This window comes from Rhinolophus sinicus, chromosome 6 (assembly GCF_057876585.1).
Source record: "Rhinolophus sinicus isolate RSI-liver-muscle chromosome 6, RSI-T2T, whole genome shotgun sequence".
NCBI classification, from domain to species: domain Eukaryota; kingdom Metazoa; phylum Chordata; class Mammalia; order Chiroptera; family Rhinolophidae; genus Rhinolophus; species Rhinolophus sinicus.
In genome coordinates this window covers 45,607,581-45,632,183 of record NC_142506.1, presented here as the reverse complement: position 1 = coordinate 45,632,183, position 24,603 = coordinate 45,607,581, and the positions used below count along the sequence as shown (strand labels likewise).

Below are 24,603 nucleotides of genomic sequence, written 5' to 3'. Positions count from 1 at the left end.
GAAGCAATGAGAGCTGCCACAGCAGGCAAAACCCCAGTCTTAGTGGTCTGATGAATCAAACATTTATGTCGCACTCCCAGTACATGTCCATCTCGGGTCAGTAAGGGCCTGTCCCACAGAATCACCTAAGTACGCAGGCTGCAGGAAGCTCTGTGATCTTGTGGATGAATGATCTGGAAAACATGGCTTCTGAGATTACCCACTAAAGAGGAGAAGGGGGAGATGGAGGAAGGCCCTAGCTCATGATTGTCATGCTTAGAAGTGACACTGGCCACCTCTGCTCATAGTCCATGGGCTAAAAGTAGTCATTTGGCCCCAGCCTGACTACAGGGGAGGCTGGGAAATGTAGGGGAGCATGGGGAATATTTAGTGAGCATTGACTCTCTCTGCTACCCCTACTAACTGAACCCCTGTGAAGCCCAAGTTTCATTATAATTCAAACAACCTTTGAATATAATTTTATATGACAATGTTCTAATATATTCTCGTGGACATTGCTGTGATTTATTCCTTCTTTATCAATTTCCTCAAACTCAATCACTAGCCTAAATTTTTTAGACCTGAACTATACAGACATGTTAAGGAAAAGTGTTGGGGGCACTTAGTGTCCCCTGTCACTCTCTCTTTTTTTCAACTTCTCTGTACACAGCTTGAGGTTCTTCACAGCTTCTCATTAGGACGTACCTGTGTAACTGTGAACTCACCTGCTTCCGGGAAGGGGACCTGACTTTATCTAGCCAGCTGTCAGCATCATCATCATCATCATGATCTTATTTAATCTCTCTCATTCACTTAATTATTAATTTATATTCAGTGTGGACCTTTTCCCCCATGAAGTAAAAGCATTGCAGTGAAATGAAGTGAAAATTCCTCACTTCAGCTCTTACGTGTTGGTGATAGTTTTCCTCTTTCTTTGTTGTTCTTTTTGTTTGGCTGTTCTCTATTAGGGACAGTCTTGCCTAGGCAGAAAACCATCAGGTAGGACCATGGCAGGTTGTGCAGGGCTGGATGGGAGTGGGTTTGGGCTACACCATTTGTCTACAGGCCTAGCTGTGTTCTAGGTCGCAGCATAGACTGGACTCAGCACTATTGCTGGGACCCTTCATTTAGGTGCATTGATAAAATGGTCTTGCTGTTTACTGAGGCTGTCCTTTATATCGTGTTGGGACACTCAGCGATCCATTTCCCTCCCAAAAGATCAGAATTTAATTTAGGAGGGACCAGAGAACCTGCAATGGTCCATGGTCCTGGGAGAGAACTTGGAATGTATGTGGGGGATCCTATATAGTGGGCCAATTACATAGACTCCGGTGGTTATTTTTGTTTCTTGAGGGAATTGGACAGAATTGAGCTGACCTTCACCATGTTCTTCATGCTTTGACCCCAAGAAGAAATACATGCCAAAAAGAACTCCTTGTGATTTACTGGGCCCAAAATTTATAACCAGAGTCCAGCAGCCGTTGCTGACAGAGGCCTCTTATGCCCAGTGCATATCAGGGAAAAGCCACAAACTGAGCTGCCAAGCTTCCTGCACTGCGTTCCTGCCACCTGAGCCAAACTTTATAAAGGAAATTCCTGGAATCATAGTTCCACCAATGGGCTGAGACCTGCCCCATTTAATTGGAGCCACATAGCTATATCCTCGTTTGCATATATCCCTCTCCAGTTAAAGGGGCTTCATAATGACCAATCAGAATACATATGATTCCGACCAATCAGGATTGCTATTTGGACCAATCAAACTGCAAATTTTATTCCTCATTTGCATAAAAACAGACCAATCAGAGACCAGGGCACGTACTTTTTCTATATAAGCCGACTTCCCCTTTGTTTCTGAGGTGTGCACTTTCAGTTTTCACCAGAGGGTCCATTTCCCTGGATGCAAACTATTTTACCTGAATGAAGTTTCTCCTTTTACTACACCCCAGGTTGGGGACTCCAGTTGGCATTGGATTGCTGGCAGCAACTTTTGTTGACAATGCTAAGATTCTTTTTCACTGATGGAAACATCCCTCTTCCTTTTAGAAGCAGCCCATCCTTTTGTGTCACCGCGCCTGCATCACACCGGTAGGGAAATCATGGCCTAATGGTGTTAACCCAGTGGGAGAAGAGGGAGGGAAGGAAGGGGACATTACACCAACCATTCTCCATCCCTCCTCCTCTGTTCTCCACAAAGCTTGTTGGGTTTTGTTGGAGGAAACAGCACCTCAAAGACCTTTCTCTGGGCCTTTAAGACTAGATGCACAGGGAGATCCGATTAGGTATGGAAGAAAGGTAGTAGAAAATGCAGAGGCTCAATAGAATTTATCTATTGGTTGTTCTGTGGGGCCCCTGCCTGCAAGTCAAATGTTGGTCATCGATTCCACTAGTACCAGAACCTGAGAAACAAGAAAGACTTTAGAAGAAAGACAAAAAAGAGGGCAGCTCTTTCTCCTCAGGTATTATGAACAGGAAAAGTTATAAAATGAATATAATTTGAAATTTTGCCCAAGTTATGCTCAATAAATAGTCCATAAATGCTTTCAGATTTAAAACAAAAGATAATACTGTCAGCAAATGATTGTTTTTTCCTTTTCTCATCTTTAGGCTTTTCCTCCAAATGCCATCACTGTATTTTTTTACTGCAGTTCAGTGACTCTATTCTTCACAATAATCAAATTGGTCAGCTATCGCCTACATGTCATGTTTGATAGAGGAGAAGTAATTCAGCAAAGGCCCTCCAGAAAGAAAGAAAAGCCAAGGAGAGGCAAAGACGCCAACAGTGAACACATAACTACTCCCAAAAACCCAAGGTAACATTTCTAATTTCTGCATTAGTTCATAATTTAAATGTTTTCATTTTGATAAAAATGATTTTTCTCGTTTATTAGTTTATGAAAATATGCCAACTTTTATATATAAATATATACACTTTTCTTATATGTAAACACACACTTAAGCATAAAATTGATACTGATAATCAAGATGGTTTAACAATTAATATGACCTTAAACCATGCTCTGGAATTCATTTGCATTAGTCTCAGCACAACAAAATATTTTACTTCAGTGTTTTTATCTCGTCATTTCAATGCTTTGTGTGCCAGAGTGTTTTCTAAAAGAACCTTATGTTTGTTAATATAAAAGTAACATATTGCATAGAACTGAAATATTAAAAGTAATTTTCGAGTATCACTGTCACCATTCTTGCCCTTATTTCTGATATTCTTATAGTTCCTTAAGAGAGCATGTCTTATTTTAAAGTAATGTTTATTAATTACTCTTTCTTAAAAACAATTTATATGCAGTGATTATGACAAAGTGGACTCTAGGAAAAAAATTGTTTGGGGACTGGTACCGAAAGAGTCAGCATTCTATCTGATGATGTCACCACCCTTTGTTTCTCCTGTTGGATTAGCAATAACAGGCCGATGAACAATGGCAAAAAGGAAGAGGCTGATCAAATCCGCTCTGTGCCTCCACTCCCTGGCAGCGCCAGAGGGCAAAGCACCAACTCTCCTCACTCTTCAGGGCTATTGGTTAGTGGTCGGTTTTTCTGGTTCTCTTTCTTTATGTTGCTGTGTGTGGATCCCACGCATGGGAGTGTGCAGGGGCCGTGGCTGTTGCTTCCATGCACACTGCTTATAAATACTGGCCTTTGAGCCTGTGGAGCATCCCAGCTCAGAGGGAGGAGGCGATCTGGGGGGCGTGCTTGGGCCGTAAGGTAAACACCCAGTCATGTGTTGGAAGCACACCCACTGGCCTCCTGTGTTCCGCCCCACCCTGCCAAGCTGCCACTCTGGCCGCAAGAGCCCATTTACAGACTTTCACTTTCCTGTCCCTTCCCCTGTATTTCATCGAAGTCACCATATTTGCAATGGCTTCCTCTGGAGTCAGCATCACCTCTACACTTTAGACCACGCTTGTGTCTTGGAAAATCAATAAATTCCCTTTTGTCTAGATAAATTTTATTATAAAGTAGCACATCATTCCTTCTCCTTTTTTGTTTAATTACTAAACTCCCTTTTATCATAGCACAGTGCTCTTAGATGTCTACACTTACATATGTATATTTTTGTATTCATTTTTGCTACCCGTTTTATGAGAAACTTAAGCAGAGTGGACACTATCGTCTCTTCCCCACATGTCCTTTAGAAAAACAGTGGCTGCCGACTCCCTGGAAATGCGCAATGAGCTGAATCATGTATTGATTTTCATCCTTTCGTTTATTTAGGAGTTGCTGGCACAGGAAACAGCCGAAGACCTCAAAGGTATTGTTTGTTGTCATCATTTAATATTTTATCATAGCATTATCCGAAGTGAAAAATATTTTTTATAAAACAGAATGTCAGTGAAATAATTGAAAATAAGAACTATACCTAAGACTACATAATTATATTAACTTAATTTCTTTTCCCCTTAAGTTTAATTATTTCCCATTAGAATTTGTATCTCGTGTCTACATTCAAATTGTGATATTTCATTGTCCTTTTTCCAATCTGTGCCTCACTTCATATCTCATAACAGATATAAAACAGGATAGATTTATCATCAACATACAAATTTTATTATAGTACATTGTAAAATGACAGAGGAAATTATGTCAAATTCTGTATATCTGCATTTCTTTCAAGTTACAAATTTTGTTTCTGGGAACTTTCTTTTAACCCTTCAAGTTTTTGTTTTACTTTTTTACTGAGATTTCATTTTACTCTCTTATGAATACCTTCAGAAGACTTAGAAAAGAACTTTTGGAGGTTGAATTAACCCTTTTCTTTGCAATTTTCCCCCCCAGTACTACTACAAACAGAAACATAGGCTTTATTTAAATTTTGAAAATAGTTTTAAAGTTTTATTTTTTGGAAAATAGCTGAAATTAGCACCATGTCCCTGAAAACCTAAAATGAAGCTTCTTTTTTTATCACTCAGCTAATAATATAATATTATTATTGTATATTAGTATACAATATTATAATATACAATATTATTATATAATAATGTACAATAATATAATAGTATGTATTATATAATATATAATAATATGTAAAGGATTATCCAAATTCTTTTTCCTATACTACCACTACTGAAATAAAATACATACACCTTAGTTAGGCTTCAGATATTTTAGTTACGCACAATGTCTCACAGCAGTGTTGTTTCCTGTCAATTTTTACACACACAGAGACAGACACACGCGCTTTCCTCGTGTTAAATTATATCTTCTTCCAGATGAGCTGTACTGCTGCCATTAACACCTTTCTGTTACATCCTTTCGATGTCTCTTCTTGCCTTTAAACTTGACCATTTCAGTTGAAACTGTTCCTTCCTTCCTTCTGTGTACTAAGCATTCCAATAAGGGATTTTGATGCATCATTCCATTCTGAGTCATAACAAGTAAAATGTAAAATGTGCAGATCCATACCTGACTACTAAATCTAGTATTTCTCCGCAACACTGCGCTACAGCAATTTTTTTTCATACACCAGTCTCATAATATACCATCCTAGTATCCAATTCCTTTTGTTGTTAAAATCGACAATGTCTTTCTTTTTTTGACAGCTCTTTTGAGATATAATTTAGATGCCACACAATTCACTCATTTAAAATGTATAATTCAATGGCTTTTAGTATATTCGCAGAGTTGTATATGTATCATCACAATCAATTTTAGAATATTTTCATGACCTTGAAAAGAAACTCCGAACCACTTAGCTATTACCCATTAACCTCCCCATTTCCATCAGCCCTAGGAAACCACTAATGCACTTTCTGTCTCTATAGATTTGCCTGTTCTGGACATTTCATAGAAATAGAATCATATAATATGCATTTTTTGGGAACTGGCTTTTTAAAATTTGAATAACATTTTCAAGGTTCATTCATGTTGTAGCATGTATCAGTACATTCATGTTCATGTTCATGTATCAGTACATCACTTCATTTCTTTTTATTGCCAAATAGTATTCCACTGAATGGACATACCGAATTGTATTTATCCATTTACTAGCTGATGGACATTTGGTTTGTTTGTACTTGTTGGCTATTGTGATGATGCTCCAATGAATACTCATGTGCATGTGTTTGTGTGGACATGTGTTTTTATTCTTCTGGGTATATACCCACGAATGGAATTGCTGAGTCGTGTAGTATGATGCATAGTATTAAACATAGAGTCATTAGTACTCTATGTTTAACCATTTGAGGAACTGCGAGACTGTTTTAGAGAGCAGATGTATCACTTTTCATTCCCACCATCAATATATGAGGGTCACGGTTTATCGGTGTCCCTGACAACACTTGTTATTGTCTATATTTTTTATTATGGCCATCCTAGTGGGAGTGAAATGGCATCTCATTGTGGCGTTGATTTGCATTTCCCTAATTAATAAAGCTGTTGATGTTTTCTAATGTTGACTGACTAATGGTTTCATTTTGATGTTGGTAAATGTCTATTCAAGTCCTTTGCCCAGTTTTTAATCGCATTGTATTTTTGGTGAGTTGTAAGAGTTCTTTATACATTTTGGATACAAGTCCCGTATCAGATATATTTACAAATATTTTCTCCCATTCTGAGGGTTGTTTTGTTACTATTTGTGGGGGTCCTTTGAAGCACAAAAGTTCTTAATTTTCATGAAGTATACTTTATCTATTTTTTATTTTGTTGTTTGGGGTTTTGGTGTCATATGTAAGAAACCATTGCCAAAATCAAGGTGAAGAAGATATATTCCTGTGTTTTGTTCTAAGAGTTTTATAGTTGTAGCTCTCATATTCAGGTCTATGATCCATTTTGAGTTGATTTTTTTGTATGATGTGAAGTAAGGGTCCAACTTAATTATTTTGCTTATGTTTATGAGTTGGTCTAGCACCATTTGTTGAAAAGACTATTGCTTTCCCCATTAACTTGTCCTGGCCCCCTTTTGAAAATCAATTAACCATCCATGTAAGGGTTTATTTTTGGACTTTGAATTCTATTCTTTTAATCTATATATCTATTTTTATGCCAGTATCACACTGTCTTGATTATTTTATCTGTGTAAAATGTTTTGAAATTGTGAATTGTGAGTTCTCTGACTTTATTTTGAATGTTCTGGGTCCCTTACATTTCCATGTGACCTATCAATTTCTGGAAATAGATGGCTGTAATATTGATAAGGATAGTGTTGACTCTAGATAAATTTGGTGAAAATTGCCATCTTAACAATATTTGTTTTCCAGTCCATGAACATGGCATATCTCTCCATTTGGATCGTCTGATTTATTTTTTTTGACAGTGCTTTGTAGTCTTCGATGTACATGGTTTTGCCCTTCTTTGTTAAACTTATTCCTAAGTATTTTTTTAGATGTTGTTATAACTGGAATTACATTCTTAATTTCATTTTAGATTGTTCATTGCTTGTGTATAAAAATATTACTGATTTTTGTACATCGATTTTAATTGTACAAACTTCTTGAATGTTTATTAAATCTAGAATGCTTTTAGTAGATTCCTTAGGATTTTCTATATACAAAATGATATTTATGAATAGAGATCCTTTGCTTTTCTTTTTCTAATCTAGTTGTCTTTTATTTATTTTTCTTAACTAATTGCACTAGCTAGAATTTCCAGTACAATGTTGATTACAAGTGGTGAGAGTGAACATCATTGCCTTGTTTTAAATCTTACAGAGAAAGCATTCAGTCTTTCACCATTAAATATGATGTTAGCTTTGGGTGTTTCATAAATAGCCTGTATCAGGTTGAGGAAGTTCCCTTCTAATCTTAGTATTTTCACGAAAGGGCATTGGATTTTTGCAAAATGTTTTTTATGCATTTATTGACATGATCATGTAGTTTTGTCATAGTGTCTTTCTTGATACAGTTTTTCTTAGTATTACAGTGTGTTTTTACAATTAAAGAGTGTGAAGGGTGGAAGCCAGATGACTATATTCAATTAGATTTCATTGTTAAGCAATATCTTGGTTGTGTCGCTTTAGCCTAACTTTTCTGAGTTTTCCAAGTAGGACATTACATTAATTATTACCATTTTTGCTTAGAGTTGAGCAGGCACTGAGATATGACATGATAACATATTCACAAAAGACCCATTTACCAGCCACAATATGACTATTCATTTATATGCAATAAATTGTAGTTGTCCAACTTTCTTCTCTTGGCTTTTATGATAAAACATTTTCCTGATTTTCTTCTTTCTTAGTGTCCTTTGATTGGTCCTCCTCAGTTGTTTGACAACTAAAGGTTTGAGTGCCTCAGTATTGGTCCTCGGCCCCTTTCTCTTCCTTAGATACCAGCTCTCTGTTGGTGATCTCATAGCTATCTTTGAATATCATCTATGTGATGATAATGAGTAAATCTGTTTCTCCAATTTTGACGTCTCTCTGGATTTCAGTTTCGTGCATCGAGCTCCTTACACATATTTCCTCCTGGAAAAAATGGTTGTTTTTCTAGAACCATACAATCTAGTTGGGAAGATAATTTAAATGTACATAAATAAAACTACAGTTTAAGGAGTATGTGGTAAGTGAAGCTTAGTTTTACAGACATTAAATGCTTAAGGAATTCAGAAGAAGAGAGCTTATTTCTGGTGTAGGTGATCATGGGGAGTTCCGTGTTGAAGGAGGGGTAGGAAGAATAAAGCCTTGGTTGGGGTCTTCAGTGGGTGAGGAGAGATGATATTCAGGTGGGAGGACCATGCCCAGAGGCTGTGTTGCAGTCAGAGTGGGTCATTTGACTACAGCGTGTAGGTAGGGCAGGGCCTCTCAATTCTTTCTACCCAAGTGCCCCTGCAGGCAGAGGACAGTGTGTATGTACCCCCGCCTGCTCTGGGGCCCTACCCCGTGAGACCCCCAGGGTCATAGACTGAATGGGCCTCTCTAGCAACCAGTAATTTAAAAAAATACGTTTGTCATAAATTTCTTTTCATCCTTTTCCATAATATGACCATTTGTTTTGATAATGTAATATTTTATATTACTCCAAGAGTTGTATTATTTATTTTTTTCCTCCAATATCTGAGTAAATGAGAAGTTGCTTATCCTGTTTTCCTTGTGGTTTTGCAGACCCTCAATCAATGCATCCCTTGTGCTCCCAGAGAATATGACAGAAGTGAAGGAAGAACTGAAGGCATTTATTCATTGAATGACCGTAGGCTAAGGGAGAAAGAAAAGCCAAAACATAACCCCAGAGTTTCAAGCCTGAGAGGCTCGGGAATGGTAGGCTTGTCAACAGGTACAGGAAAGCTGGAAGCAGGGCAGAGCTCACTGTCAGCCACCTTCATAAGTAAATATTGTTTGCAGATGTAACTTATAATGTTTTGAAAATACATAAATCACATCAGAAGTGCGAGGTTGTTATTATTGTCCTTGGGTCAAGGCGCCAGCAAGCCCGTGACCAGTCCTCAGGCTGGTGCTTTCCTGTCCATGCTCACGGATCCCCATGGCAACCTTAAGAGATTGGTAAAAGTATCCCCATTTTATAGATAAGGAGGTTGGGGATTAGAGTAGTGGTTCTCAACTGGGGCTGGGGGTTTGCTCCCTGGGAGAACATTTGACAACGTCTGGAGGCATTTTTCATTGTCATGATTGAGGGCAGGGTTGCTGCTGGCATCCAGTGGGTCAAGGCCAAGGGTGCTGCTAAACATCCTACAATGCACAGGACGCCTCCCACAACAGAGAATTAATTATCTGGTCCAAAATGTCAGTAGTGCCACAGTTGAGACATCTTGGTTTAGAGGGATTCCATGACTTGTCCAAGGTAACAGAGCTAGGAAATAGAGCCAGGAACTTTCTGACTGCTAGGCCAGATATGTTGTTTAAATCATACCAGTCTGCTTCCCAAGGCCACCACAAAGTAAAAGCTGAAAGTCTGAATTATTATTTTAAATATAGAGATTTCAAGAACAATTTCGCGTGGACAGATATTTTTTCAATACGCATCCAATCGTGTGGGTTGCTGGTGCTATTTTTGGTTTTGTTATTAGGCCTTGCTCTGGGCCATTATTCATCCGTCTCAGATGGGGATAAAGTTGGTGTTGTTGTTTATTTTAGGTGTCATTCTGTCAGAAGACCAACCTGTAGCACCAGTGTCATCTACCTCACCTGGTATCAAAACAGAAAGCTTACCTGCTTCTAAAGTTTATGTGCCAGAAACCATGACAATGTCAGCAATACCAGCGAAACCAGTTGTAGCAGAACAAAGTGATAAAGGGAAGGAAAGAGGAGTCAAGGGGCAGCCCCCTTGCCGCCACAGGTCCGAGGGTGGCCTAGAGGAGACGGATACCTTGAGGAAGTTGCCACACCTGTCTTTGTCTCAGTATGACTTACTAGAAACAGATGTTTCTTTCCAGCCGTGGGGGAGTGAGAATTCAGTCCTGATTCCAGAACCTGTGAGTTATGCCCAGGGCTCCATAAGGGAACAGTTGCAAAGCAGGTCACCTCAGGACAGCGTGAGCAGCAGCTGCCCTCAGTGTGACACTGTTATCGCCAAACCTGAGCCTGAGCCGGTGGTCACTTTTCGGCAGGTGGACCCTTCGTCAAACCAGGAAGTGGACTATTCAGATAGTGACGTAGCTGTTACTCTCATCGATACTTCTCAACCTGGGGACCCACTGAGCCTGCACGAACCCATTAAAATAGTCATCACCATGAGCAGTACTCCGAACTCCATGACAGACTTGGAAAGCTCGCTCCACCTGAAGGTGACGGGCACTGAGAGAAGCGGGTTAGAGTCTGAGGCTGAGCCAGCTACCCCAGGGGTGGCCAGTCCTGCAAACCTGGAGCAGAGAAGAATTCCTGTCATTACCCTCGAGCTGTCTGAGGATGAGGGAGGAGGCATTATGTGTCCGGAAGGCGGTGGAAAGCAGAGGACTCCAGAGAGTCTGAGGGTGGAGGCAGACGCCACTCAGCATTCTGGCGATGAATCTGGGGGCGTTCTGACTGCTGCAAAGGCCTGCAGACCTCCCCCAGAAGACCACTGCGAAGCAGCCCCTCCACTCACACCCAGTGTGGCCTCTGAGTCCGAGCGGGGAAGGGAAGGCCAGGCTCACCTTGACCCCTCCTCTTGTAAAACCAGCCACGAGAAGAGACATGCCCGGGTCCTCAGTGTGGATAGTGGGACAGATGTCTTCCTGAGCAAAAGTTCCACAGAAATTGTTAACGATAAAGACAAAACAATACCAACTTCCAAATCTGACCTAGAGGCCAAGGAAGGACAAACACCAAATGAATCCAACTTCCTGGAATTTGTCTCCCTGTTAGAATCAATCAATAGTTCCAAGGTGGTGGCAACTACCCAAAGGAATGGCCCAGCAGAGCCGGACAGAGAAAGCGGGCTTCTCAGAGGTAAGGTTCTCCATCAGTTCCGTCCTCATGGTACAGAGAAGTCAATGCATCTCTTTGTTATTTGCCTTCTGTGATGTGACTTTGCAAATAGTGGGACAACTATCAGGCAGTTGTTTGTTGCCTGGCATTGTAACTGGTTTTTGCTGAATGTGCCAATATGAAGCTATGGGATGAGCATATATTGAAAGTATAAGTTACCACCAGGAACTTTAAGGCAAAGAAAGGAATGTTTGGCTGCCCTAGAAAGCCAGGATATTTATTTCCAAGGAAATAAGCAATTATGTTCTACCACAGTGACAAGAACTTGTTGCAGCTGTCTGTCTCTTCCTGTGTAGGCTAGATGCATTCTGGGAAAGCTGATTGTAAAGTGAATTTCTGTTAAGGCAATCCACTTTTCTGTTGAATTCCATTATCAAATCCTGTATGCAGAATTCCCTAATTATCCCATGTTCTATACATCAGTATAACAGACACACAGCTCTTGATTTATGCCAGGTACTCCTAAGCATTTTACATATGTTAACAGGGTGACCCTATACGGTAGCTTGCCTGACAGGGTCCTCATTTACACTTGTTTTGACAACATAATTATTAGTAGCACCGACTTTCACTCTCCAAAGCATTCCGATTTTGAACAATACATTATACAATTATTCTCATATTAACTCATTTACGCCTCACATAACCTTGTGTTATAGGTACTATTGTCATTCCTTTTTTATGGATGAAGCTCAGATATTTTCACTAACTTTCCCAAGTTAGTCTAATAAGTATAGGAAGTACCGGAACTGAGCTTTGACCCCGGACAGTCTTGATCCAGAGCCAATGCTCATAAAAATTAAAGTCTATTTCCTATATGAATATAGGACTCATTCATTTTCTGATTGCTTACTATCATGTTTCCCCGAAAATAAGACCTAACCAGACAATCAGCTCTAATGCGTCTTTTGGAGCAAAAATTAATATAAGATCCATTCTTATTTTACTATAATACAAGACCGGGTCTTATAAAATACAATATAAGAACCGGTCTTATATTAATTTTTGCTCCAAAAGACACATTAGAGCTGATTGTCCAGCTAGGTCTTATTTTGGGGGAAACAGGGTATCTCTGGGCCTCAATTCCCACACTGGTAAATGATGTCACTGGACTAGAGTTTTCACACAGTCTTTCCACTTTAAATGTCTACGTTTCTGTAATTTTCGAGTACAACATTTCTGCATGTGTCTCTGATGAGGTAGCGTCTCCGTGGGAGCATCCCTCGCTGGAGGTTGCGGTGGCACGTGGCAGCTCCTTTCTTTGCTGTAGGATGTAGCATCTCCTAGTGCCAGCCTTGGCCTAGGCTGCTGGCTGTGCTCTGCTCGCGGGAACCGCCAGGGGGCGCTCTGGCCCCATGTTGGCAGCTCCCAGCTATTTGCTCTGGTTTCTTTTGTCTTTCCCACACTCTGCCGAAAGGACTGCCTGCTTGGTGATTGGTCCATTCTTGCTTAAAAATTCATTAAGTTTGAATATTTAAATTATGTAAACTGAATGTGTTCTCCATTTTGTGATGGGTGGATATCTGTGATTTTGCATATAGAGTAATAAGAACAGGAAAAATTCAGTTCAACTTTTTAACAGACATGGGCAGTACAAGAAAGCTTTGGTTACTTGGGGGTAAAAATCTTTCTGATGTAAGATTTGGGTATTTGTCATCTATTATGAAGATTCACTCATCTAGACCAGCACTGTCCAGCAGAGCTTTCTACAGTGATGGAAATATGCCGTATCTCTGTCCACCACAACAGGCTCTAGCCACATGTACCGATTACATACTGGAAATGGGGATTGTGTAACTGAGAAACTGCATTTTTAATCTTACTGAATTTTAATTTATTTAAATAGCCACACGTGGCTACTGGCTACCATATTGGGCGATGCTGGTCCCGATGACGTGTGTCTTCCCGGGAAGCCGTGTGCATGGAGCACTGCCTATGGAACCTGATTGCCCAGGGCCAAATTCTGGTTTTGCGGTGCCACCTGGGTGAGCTTGGACAACTTACCAAATCCATCTGAGTCACAGTTTCTTCAGTACAGCAGGAATAATATGTTACAGATTCACTGTGAGGATCCAGTTAGAGAAATATGTAAAAAGTCTTGCTACTTGATCAATTTCAGCCTTTTATTCTGGTTCTCCCCTCAGGCCATATGTAAGGTTTATTTGGTTTGTTTATCTAAATTTCTGCTCTTCTTAAAATTTTCAACCAGCCATGTTCAATCAGAACAGTGTCAAGTTGGAAATCTAGGGGCCATTCAAAGTATGGATGCTGTGAGGTTTTCTATGGAAGGAGGAGGCTTGGTTGTCGGGTACTTGCTAGTACAGCAGGACGGGAGGAGTCAGAGTAGATTATATGCCGATTCCAGGAAAGGACAGAGGTTTTTAATAGGAGGATGAAAGAGAAGGACAGTGAGTCTTGTAGTTCTTGCTGAAGGTGGTCAGTGCTAATGATGGCAAATTAGATGGTTTTCTAGTGGTGCCTTATGTCTTAGAGATTGTCTTCTTGCTCCTTTATCACTAAGTAATTTGTTATTTATTGTAATCTAAAAACCCAATTTGGAGGGCATTTATAAAACAACATGACAGTATTTAGTGATATCAGCAGCCTGGAGAATGTTCCCTAATCTTTCTCCTGCTCGATAGTGAAACAGTGCTTGAGACTGGACATGATTGTAAAGATATGTGATTTCCCAGTTCTCTCTACTGTACTCTTATTTCCTACCCAGGTCCTCTCCACAGGGCTGGAGGGTTTACTTCAGGACTTGGGGATATCCTAAAGTTCCAGGCTACGGAAAACCACACACTCATCAAAAGACTTTAAAACCATGGCTTGGTTTGGTTTTGATACAGCTTTATTTTACTTTGTGGAGATATAGGAAGACCCACCAAATGAGAAAAGCAAAGGCTGTTATTATTCAGAGCCCCCAATAGCAAGGGAGTCAGCCTCCATCACTTGTGTTTTGGCAGAGACTCAGAGATACCCAGAGGAGTGGGGAAGCTTCATGGTGGAAAATGGAAGGTTCTTGGTGTGCTCCTATTGGGGCTGTTGGCCTGGGGAAGCCGGAGGCGGCTGACAAGTGCCTCCCATGTGATAGGTTAGGGACATGTGTTTGGTTTCTCTGGTTGGTCCTAAGTTGGAAGCAGGAACAGAAATTAAGGAAGCTGTCAGTTATTAATCAAGTCCTACTCATTTGGGGCCGATTGTTATAGGGGTTATTGTTTGGCTTCCTAGAGAGTTTGCCAAAAATAGTGGTCTGACTTCCTACAAGTGTGACTTGTACATAGTATATTGGCTTCCTGGGATGGTTGCTGGAGACAATGGGTTGGTTTATGGGGCAGTTGCTGTATATTGTGGGTCAGAGTTTTATATATATATTTATTTATATATATATATATTTTGGCCGTTGTCCATTTGTATATTCAGTCTTTTCTAGACTTTCTAAGAAAATAATTATGAATTAATGTAGAGATGTTTACTGAAGAATTACCTATAGTATAGAAAAATTGAAACAATTTAAATTTACAACAATAGGGGTCTAGTTCAATAAAGTATACTGTATCAATGTAATATAGAACTAATATTTTTGGATGACATAGAAGAATGTCTAATGTCATTAAATATTTACAATACTTTAAGATAAATATAACAATTAGAAAACAACATCCATATTATGACTTAATTTTTGTAAAAAAACAAGTGTGTGTGCATAGAAAGAAAGACTGCTATGATATGTATCAAATTGGCTCCTATATCAGCATGGTGGGGTTAAGAGTGATTTAAATTGTTTTCTCTATTTTAAATTTTATAAAATTAATGTGTATGTTTTTATAAGCAGAGCATTCCTAAAAATGTATTTTTAACAGGAAAAGGAAAAAATAGTCTCTATGTTGACATATATGAGTAATGTACCCATTTAAGAGAGGGAGAGACTAAGCTATAAAGAGATGTGAAGAAATGATTCCAAATTCTTGTGGTGTGAAAGGGCAGAGCTGTGTTAAGTGTGCCTTTCTGCAGCTTGTTATGTGACATGATTACTGGCTGAAGCTATTTGTTATGATAGTACTTTTTCACAAATGTGTTTCATGAAAACTGTGAAAACTTCTATCTTGACAAGCTGTCAAATGGAATGGAAACATTTTTGTACCCAAGAAATTCTAATGGTATTTTGCAGATGTGGTAAGAGTATGTATCTTCAGGACTCACATGAGGACAGCAATGTTTCTCTAATTACTTGAAGTCTAAGGATGAACAACTCCGTTATATACATAACGATGTCATTTATAACCAGGGAAGCTAACGTAATTTTGCTTTTTGAGGTTCTAGGCAGACCTTGGTTTGCTTTCTGAACAGCATGTCTTGAAGGGTGTCTGCGGGTTCAAATCACTCAGTTATGGTCTCAGGCAAAATTTTGCTCAGAAGAAGGTAACTGTTGGTGTCTTTGGTCATGGGAACACAGTGGCCACTGTGACCCTGAAAGTGGCCATTGGGGGGTGTCCTCAGACAAAGGAGGGCTGACCCTTAGGGGAGGATTCCATTTGGGATAATGGTGTAAGCTAAGAATCTTATTTTTTGTCCATCATTTAAAGAGGATTCTAAAAAGCCATCTGTACCTGTTGACCTTGGACTTCTTACTCACCTGAAAATATTCTCAAGGCAAGGAGCAGGTGTAGCATCTCATGTGTCTTCTTCCACAGTGCCAAGCGTGGAGTTCCAAGTCAGCTCTACTTACCAAGTACCTACTTTATTAAGGGACCAATTCTACCTTTAGCTAGAAAATTTTGATTTGGAGAATGAGTGAGAAGGAAAGACTGATAAGATTTTAAAATAGTAAATGGGATCTTGCTCCAAAATAGCCAGGTTTGTTTATGTAATTTTTTTTTTTCATCTGATGCTGTTCATTTATGACTAATGAACCTTTCAGGCCTAAGTAATCTAAATTGATGACTCTCAACCTGATAAGCCAGGGTCAATAGAGGCATTTCAGACGAGTCCCCAAATTGGTACATAAAGTAGTTGGTGGCTGTGAATGTCTAAACAACATGTCTCCAACACATAGACTCTTCTGTTTCTCAAATATATTTAGGTATTTACATAATTAATAAAACAAAAATGTATTTAAGTGCATTCTGAATTCATAGGAACTACTTAGATTCTTTATCTATTGTTTCAATTTTGGTAACTTATTTCCAAGTGCTTTCATGTTGATTTCCTACTTAATATTATATTAACACACAAAGCAATGTTTTTCAGATAAGTGCTCCCCGGAGAAAAAGGAGGAAACCCTGGAAAGTGAAAAGCCCAGTGGACGCAATTCCAAGCAAAGAAAACCGGACGTGCGAAGTCAAGACCATACTAGCACCAGCCCTGTGCTCACCGAGCCTGCCAAGATCACGGCCCTGTAAGGATAACTTACTTATTTAGCTTCGTGTTGCTGCAAAGCGTGAGACAGCCTCACTTACTGGCTGCTTCTTTTAATGCTCTGTTAAGGATAAGGGGGAGTTCCTAATGGTTTTTGAACCTTTTATATATGTTAAGTTTTCAGGGCAATAGACAAAGACAGATAATCTACAGGGTAACTTCCCAACAAGATAGTTCTGTCTTGCAAGTCATCAGTGGGCCTGAAACATCTGTGCAAGACGAGATATCTGTGGATGCTATGCATGTCTTCATTGGTGAACACGGTGAGTCTTTAGAGCTCTTTACAAATGAGGAAGAAGGGGCAAAATGGGCAGCTTTTTTTTTTTTTCTTTTTTTAATTTTTAAAATTTTAAATTATTTATTTATGTGTATTAGTTATTTATGTGTACAGAACAAGGCACTAGTTAGACATTTCACCCCTCACAAAGTGATAACCCCCCTCCCCCAATCTATTGCCCCTCTGACAAAACGGGCAGCTATTGTGGGGTTCTACGTGCTCTCCCCACCTGAGTACTAGACTTCGGAGCAGGAAGACACTTACTTCTACGATTGTTCACATATAAAGTTCTTAGAACAGAGTGTGCTCTTTCCTGCCTCAGGGCCTTTACACATACCACGTCCCTATGTCAACAATGTGCTTTTCATCCCTGGGATCTCAGTTCTGAAGAAAGTTCTTCAGGACAAACCTTGCCTGAACTCCCCAGACATAACAGGTTCTGATTTTTGCTGTCTGAACACCTTATCCTTTTCTTTCTTTGATACTATTACAGCTTATAATTATTTATTGACTTGTAATTGTTTGATTAGTGACATTTCCCCCCTCACAATTGTAAACTTCAGAAAGGCAGTGGCCAGCACCTAGTAAATATTTTTGGATATGTATTGAAATATGACCTTGATATATTTTTATCAATCCTTGTTATAAAAAGAACTTAAAATAGAAGGAAGGGAGGGAGGAAGGGAAGGAGGAAGAAAGAAAGAAAAAAAGAAAGATCATTAAGTGGCAAGTTCAGAGTCCTATAGATAAGGGATATAGGTCCTAGTTTTTCCAGGATGGGTTTTGGCTTAAGCCCTTTATGGATCAGTGAATGCACAGCATTTTACTCTCAAAAAGATCCTGCTTTGGATAGTAAGTCACATGGTACCTGATCATAGATCCGTAGTTGTCATTTAAGTGCTTTTGAATCTGCAGAAACGCAAAGAAACTTTTATGGTGTACAGCCCACCACTGTCAGGGCCTGCAGTGGTGGGTGGTCGCCATCGGTAAGGTGTCCCTTGGTGGGAGGGACCTTACGTGGGGTCCAGCCTCCAGCCTACATTCTGGCTGCTCATAAGAGACAAGGTTAACGACATCCCTGTGCCACCTGAAGCAGGTACTCCTAAAGTCTCTTCTGGGAGAGACTGCGTGCATTTACTGAGTGAACTGATTTTCACACCTCGATACCCAGAACCTCTTTAGCAGACTCATTTAGCTGCAAATTAATTCCATCTCTTGCTTTTCCTCATTACCAGGCTGACACAGCAGTCAGTATGCTGTGCCACTGCTCAGCTGCAAATTGAAAGGTAGGGCCACCGCACGTGGTGCACCAGTCAAAACCACACGCTTAATGAGCCTCGTTTTGCAACTGATACAAAAGAACACCCAATTCCAGCATACATAGATCTTACTGATGCATGAAGGGAACATGCAAAAAATGCATTGAAGACAGTATATAAAAAGTGAATTGAGAGATGGTACAAATTAATTAATCAAAAGCAATTAAATACTAAGTCACTTGTCTAAGCGTATCATCAGAGAGGTATGGCAGGAAGATTTCCTTAGTTAAGTTACACATTCTGTGGAGAAATCTGAAGAATGGACCCAGATTGCCAATGATTTTTATTAAAATAGTTCAAAATGAGTTCCCTCTAACTTGAAGCATAAGCTGCAATGATCATACGCAAATAACCGTGTAGTATTTTCTGCTGAAATCTTGTGATTTTGTAGGGGAAATTAGATCCTGTTATTTAAAGTCTGGCAATCAGAAAGAAGGCCCTTTCCAGCATCAGCCATCTGAGTATGACGGTTTCTCTCCTGCTGGGTAAGTGAGCTCTGTTTTCAGGTCTGGGGGCTGTTGCGTTGCTGGGGGACATGCAGCTTCTTCTGACTGTGAAGGAAGTGATGGTCCTGGAATGAATATGTTAATATGTTTGTAGGTGTCAAAGTATGTGTGTTTTGTGTGAAGGGAAATCTGACATTGTAGAACAATCAAAACTAAACAGAACCATTTTCGTAATAGCCACTTCCAAAGGTGAATAGTACCTGTGGTCATAAACAGAGGAGCCTGGTGTATGCAGCATTGCTCCGTCAGCTAAGATGCAGCTCTCTGTACATTATTAAATTTTCCCCAAGGAATGGATTAGAAATGTGCTTAGTTGTCATCTGCACTAATGAAGGCCAGCTGTTTTGTAGATAGATTTTCTATTAATAAACATATTTTCTGTTTTCCTTCAGAATGCATTGAATAACTTTCTTAATTACATTAGTTAAGTTGTTATTCATTTATCTTGCATATCTAGAACACACAAGGATTACTGGTGGCGTTGGGCAAGCCGTAAGTCTTACCAGTGGCAGACTGGACTCATAGCTCAGCCTGGACTGGAGGATTCTTTGAGGCTAAGCCATGTGGATATGCCTCGGTTGCCTGTTCTAGGTGTGGAAGTAAATTTTTCATGTACATTTCTTGAAGGTTGTGTGTCTATTTGAGGGTTTATGAGAGACCTTTGTGGTGTACCTGGAATGCCTTAGGCTGCACTCCTGGGGTGTGTAAAGGGAGTTATAGGAACCTTAGTTCCAGATCCTGTGGTTCCATGTTCCTTCAAGGTCAAAGTTTCCTGACCGGGTGTGTATGGGGAATTCAAGGGGAGCCTCCCGGGTGCCTAGAATGAAGGCTGTCCTTGTTCTTGGCTTTGTCCTTTGCCTCCGGTGGAATTCTGTCCTGTGCCAGCCTTTCAGGGTGTTCCCTCCTTGCCGTCCCTGCCACCTCTGACCTACTTAGGAATGCTGCCATCAGCCTTTCCGGTAGATGGGCACTACAGGCGACGGCTTCCCAGCCACACAGTCGCAACTGGGCCCCAATCCTAAAGCAGCCGCTGTGTCCAGAATCACTGCCCCGGGGAACAGGCATATTCTCCCATCACCTACCTGCTTTCCACTCTTCCTCTGTTTCCCTCAGGTACCCACGTACCAATCAACACAGAAAACAAAGTTCTCCTTCTCCAGCCAAAAAGCATGGGAGGTTCGCCATCCCCCTCTTAGCTCCAACTTTTAGGCTATTCTGTTGCAGTGGTTTGATGAGTTTAGTCATCTAAAGTGGCAGCTTTCTCAGACAAAATGTTTAGTCACATGTGAACACAGCTTTGAAAGCTGCCAGATTATCCTGTGATCCTCAGTTGAAAGCTGTAGTGTTTTTAATCTAAATTAGAACAAATGTAAGCCTCTTATTTTATCCCAAAATAAAGTTACACAACTGTCTATTTTTCTTTTCCTGGATAAATGGACTTCACCTTTCCCGTAGGTAAATACTTGAACGACAATTGCTGGTAAAGGTAATGCCAGTTAGCGTAAGGCCACGTGTCCAGAGCCTTAAAAAGCTAAAATATACAGCGTGCAGATAAGAGTTAGAGAGTGGGCCCCACTTCCTTAAACCATGCCTCACCCAGAGCCACCCGCTAACTCGTTCTCCCCTTGACTTCTCTATGAAGTTTCTTCCAACTCTTGTTTTCTTCGTTTCCTCTGCATTCCTTTCCATATCAGAACTCCGTTCTCTTTAACCTGCACTCTCTTTCGAGACCTGCCTGGGCTTGGGTTTGCCAGCCTTCATTTGCTGTCAGTGAAAGAGCTTCCTGCGAGGTTAGGAAGGGGCCTTGCTGGGGTATTGGGGTGCCTGCCGACTGTGTTTATGCTGAGCTTTCCTGTGAAGCCGTGAGGGGAGTCCCAGAATGTCAGTCCCATCCTAGCTTTGCCTTTTCACGTACGTACAACTGTTAGATCCTTCCTGTTGTTACACACGAGAGAACTCCAGGTCAAACAGGCTTCATCAATGTGGGGATTTTGGGACCATGTAACTGAGATGTCTTGGGTAGATGTCTTCAAGGATGGAATCTCTTTCTCCATCACACTCCTCCTGTTCCTCTGTTTTGATACCACTCTCAGACACCTCACCCTAGTGGTTAAAAGATGCCTATAGCCGCCCCAGACCTTATGTCTGCTCATTCAAGACCAGCGGTAACAGCATGCTTCTTTCCCATGAGCCCCAATGTAGGTCTCTTCACATCTGATTGATTCTGATCGGGCCACGTAGCTTGAGTCCAATCACCAAGGCAAGTACTTGGCTTGGGTCTACATACAGAGCTGGATTTGTGGGTTCCCTCTGAGATGGGGGTGGCTTTTCAGAGGGAGATTTGGAGTAGGGTGGATGGATGCTGGGCAAAAATCAACAGATGAGCCCTGAGGACGCTCTCTTTCTGGTAAAGTGGCAATTGAATTAATTACCGAGTTTCTTTAAAGAGAATTATGATCAAGACTTATGGAAGCCACTTTGCCCTTCAAGAAAAGCTTTATGAAACTAACATCCCTGGTCTTCTCTAACATTCCTGTCTGGGAACATTCTGATAAAAAAGGCCTTGGTCCACTAGCCTCATTGGTGCCAACTTGCCAAGTTCAAAGTCTTTGAGCACCTGCTCTGCCCCAAGGTAACTTGATATGGCGTTGGTCTTAAGAGTTCCGGAACATAATGGCACATAGTCTCCTCTCTTTCTAGTCTTCCGAGATAAAATAAAATAATATATGTATTTGCTATTATTTGTAGAACATATTATTTGAGAGTATACATGCTCTCTACACCATCTTCTCTTTGAAATAAGTTAGTCCTTCAGAGTAGACTCTGTACAGGTGTTCTGGCAATTTAGTGGCCCATTGGGCACAGGAGATGTACAGTGCTTCCTGTTTGGTGCATGAGCACAAAACTAGTCACTACACTTAGCAAAATGATAGCATTGAAGCTGTTCCCTAGGCAGTTCTGGAAAAGCAGTTAAGGGGCAGCCATCTGTTTAATTGATGCTCAGTAAAAAGGGCTCGGTCCTATGTGGAGTCAGTGATCTTCTGGATTTAAACTGCTGTCTGTCAGGCTTACGATGGATATTCCAGCAGCGTCAGACGCCTCCCCAGACTTGGAGGTGTTAAAAGCTATGCCACCCTTCATGGGAGGCTCATTTCTTTGGATTTGTAATATGCCTCAGATATCGTGAAAGCTCATGATGAAATGATGATTTGGGTATCTTTGAATTCTTTTTATGAAAGAAAAATTGTTGTGAAATTGGATAAAAGCAAGCAAGTTGGCTCAATGGAAATATTTTAATCCCTGCATTAACATACCTGTGTGTGTCTTTGTGTGTGTCTGTATGTGTCTGTGTGTGTGCCTGTGTGTATGTGTATCTGTGTGTGTGTCTGTCTTTCTGTGTGTGAGTGTCTGTGTGTCTCTGTGTGTCTGTGTCTCTGTGTCTCTGTGTGTCTGTGTCTATTTGTGTTTCTGTGTGTCTGTGTCTGTGTGTCTCTGTGTCTCTGTGTCTGTATCTGTCTGTCTGTCTGTGTGTCTCTCCGTGTCTGTGTCTCGTCTGTGTGTCTGTGTCTGTCTGTGTGTCTGTGTGTCTGTGTGTCTGTGTCTGTCTGTGTGTGTCTGTGTCTGTCCGTGTGTCTGTTTCTGCATATGTGGTGGGGGGCGGGCAGTTCACTGTCACTTTATGCAGCAAAAGACCCTGACTTGAGGCCGGAGGAAGCCTCCCTCTAGCACTTTTATGAGTCACTTTAGGAGATGTTAAGGTGGCTAAGTACTGTATTTCTTCCTGTTAACCTGGTGTTCCAACATTTGGCAATTTTAGAGGAGGTACTTTAATGTTATATCCTTGCCTTTTAATGCCATTAGATTGTGAGTTTTCCTACTATAGTAAACATCAACTTTGATTTTGAACTTGGAAGGATTCCTAGTTGGGGCTGATTCTAAGCCATTCAGCCATGGAAGATACTGGAAAAGTAGCCTTTTCCCTGTAAGGCAACAGCCGGGATTGCCTCCAACTAGGCCATTAAAGCAGCGATTCTTCTCATTGGCCAGAAAGCCATTCATTGTCATTGTTAAGCCTGGTTGCCATGTGACAGTTTTATGTCCCTGACTCCCAAGTATGAATAGGGAATTGTTTGCAATGTAACTTCCATGTCTCTTTGGGGATTCCTGGAGGAAACCAGGAGAGGAAACAAATTTCCCTCCTTGGCCCCGCTGTCATTGTGGGAACCAATACATTTCTCATGAGCTGCCAAAGAAACAGAAGCAGCATTTTCCGGTTCTACAATAGCTGTCCGTTAATAGGTACCATAGGTAACATTATCTAACGGAGTTCTGTTTCCACCGGAAACTAGAATGAGGGAATGATGGCTTGAATTACAGCATTAGGGTTGCTACCTGGAAGAATGTGCAGAAGATAAATTCACTTCAGTGTCTCATTGTCCAGGACACAGGGTTGATTCAGGAGCTCAGAGTCTAAAAGGAGCTAATCTAGAAGGTGGAAGTTACTGATCTGCCTTGAAAATCGAAGTTGCAGTGGTCTGTCTGGCTGGAGAGTTGAGGGGTTTTTTGTGTGTCTAAAGGGTTCATTTTCGAGCAGACTTTTTTATTTCTCCTGTAGGTCTTGCAATTAAAGCTTCATAGTTTCTGGGGTTTTTTTTACTCAGCAAAGATTTGCATTTTCTCTTGTCTATAAATTCTTCCAAGTCACGTGGCAGAGCTCCTTCTGTGGAAGATATGTAGCCACGCTTCAGAATTAATCCAGCTTTTCCAGCATCACAAGCACTCTAATGAAAATGCATAGAAGATGCATAGCATATGCTCTCCAGGGAAATCCTATGGGAAGACATGATATCCGCATGTACTTTAAGCGTCTGTTACTCATAAAGTAGACGTGTCGTCGACCGAATGGAAGACTCATTCTGGGGCAAATCGTTTCCAGGACTTTTAATTGGGGAATTTCATACCTCAGCTTCGTTTTATTTAAAAAGTAGAGTAGCTTGGGTAATAAGGTATTCTTTTATTTGTTTGAGCAGCTGTAGCACATATCGAAGCAGGTATTATTCTGGCTCTAAGTTGGGCTTATTTTTGAAAACTGTCCCAAATCTCTAAACCAACCGTGATGTGTACTCCACACTGAAAGTTGTGCTTAGTCTTTGTTGCCTCCTCAGAATTCTTGCTCTTTTGTTGACGTTAAGCAGCCTCCAGGACTCTTATCTCAATAAGACCTCCCTTATTATTGGGATCAACTCTCAGGAAAGCCCTTTAAAGCCACAATGCTTAAATATGTGCCTGGTTCCCAAAACGGGTAAACAGGCAGAAAATTGCAAAAATAATCATCTCTTTTCGGCTGTCTTTTTTACATTAGTCAGAAGTAATCGTGACCCCTGGTTTGGAGTAGCTGAGTGAGATTGCTGAGCACTGAAGTTAGTGAGCTGGGTCTTCAAAATGTAGAATAAAATGTTGTGAATTCCCATAATGGAGATGCCCAGTTCTAACCCCTTCAAGTACAAGTTGAAAATTTCATCCCTAATTATAAATATCTGAGAGTGTGTGTATAGCTGCGTCACCGTTGACTTGCAGAATAGAGTTGTGTGTTACTGCTTTACATTAAAGAACTTTTGTGGGTTCTTGGCACCTTTGATCACACAGAGGTGGAAGTGTGTGGAAGAAGCAGATGACCATCCAGAGCTTTGCCCATGAAGGGTTTCTGCCATTCCAAATTTCTGTGCCCTG

At 40.6% G+C, this 24,603-nt stretch overlaps 1 protein-coding gene across 5 annotated transcripts in view; it reads left to right on the top strand.

Annotated features, from left to right (window-relative positions):
• PCNX2 (pecanex 2) overlaps window positions 1-24,603 on the top strand; it is a 240,533-nt gene that overhangs the window by 28,198 nt on the left and 187,732 nt on the right. For 4 of the 5 annotated variants that reach the window (XR_012490740.2, XM_019712884.3, XM_074316661.2 and 1 more), the window contains 7 exons: window positions 2,587-2,792; window positions 3,397-3,517; window positions 4,213-4,249; window positions 10,022-11,314; window positions 16,604-16,751; window positions 16,889-17,034; window positions 18,759-18,852. Coding sequence is in view for 4 of the 5 variants with exons in the window: in XM_019712884.3 (XP_019568443.3) it covers window positions 2,587-2,792; window positions 3,397-3,517; window positions 4,213-4,249; window positions 10,022-11,314; window positions 16,604-16,751; window positions 16,889-17,034; window positions 18,759-18,852 (2,045 nt within the window). In the remaining variant the exon portion in view is untranslated. Of the gene's footprint in view, window positions 1-2,586; window positions 2,793-3,396; window positions 3,518-4,212; window positions 4,250-9,034; window positions 9,204-10,021; window positions 11,315-16,603; window positions 16,752-16,888; window positions 17,035-18,758; window positions 18,853-24,603 lie in introns of those variants that run through there. The other variant, XM_074316660.2, reaches the window with a different exon arrangement.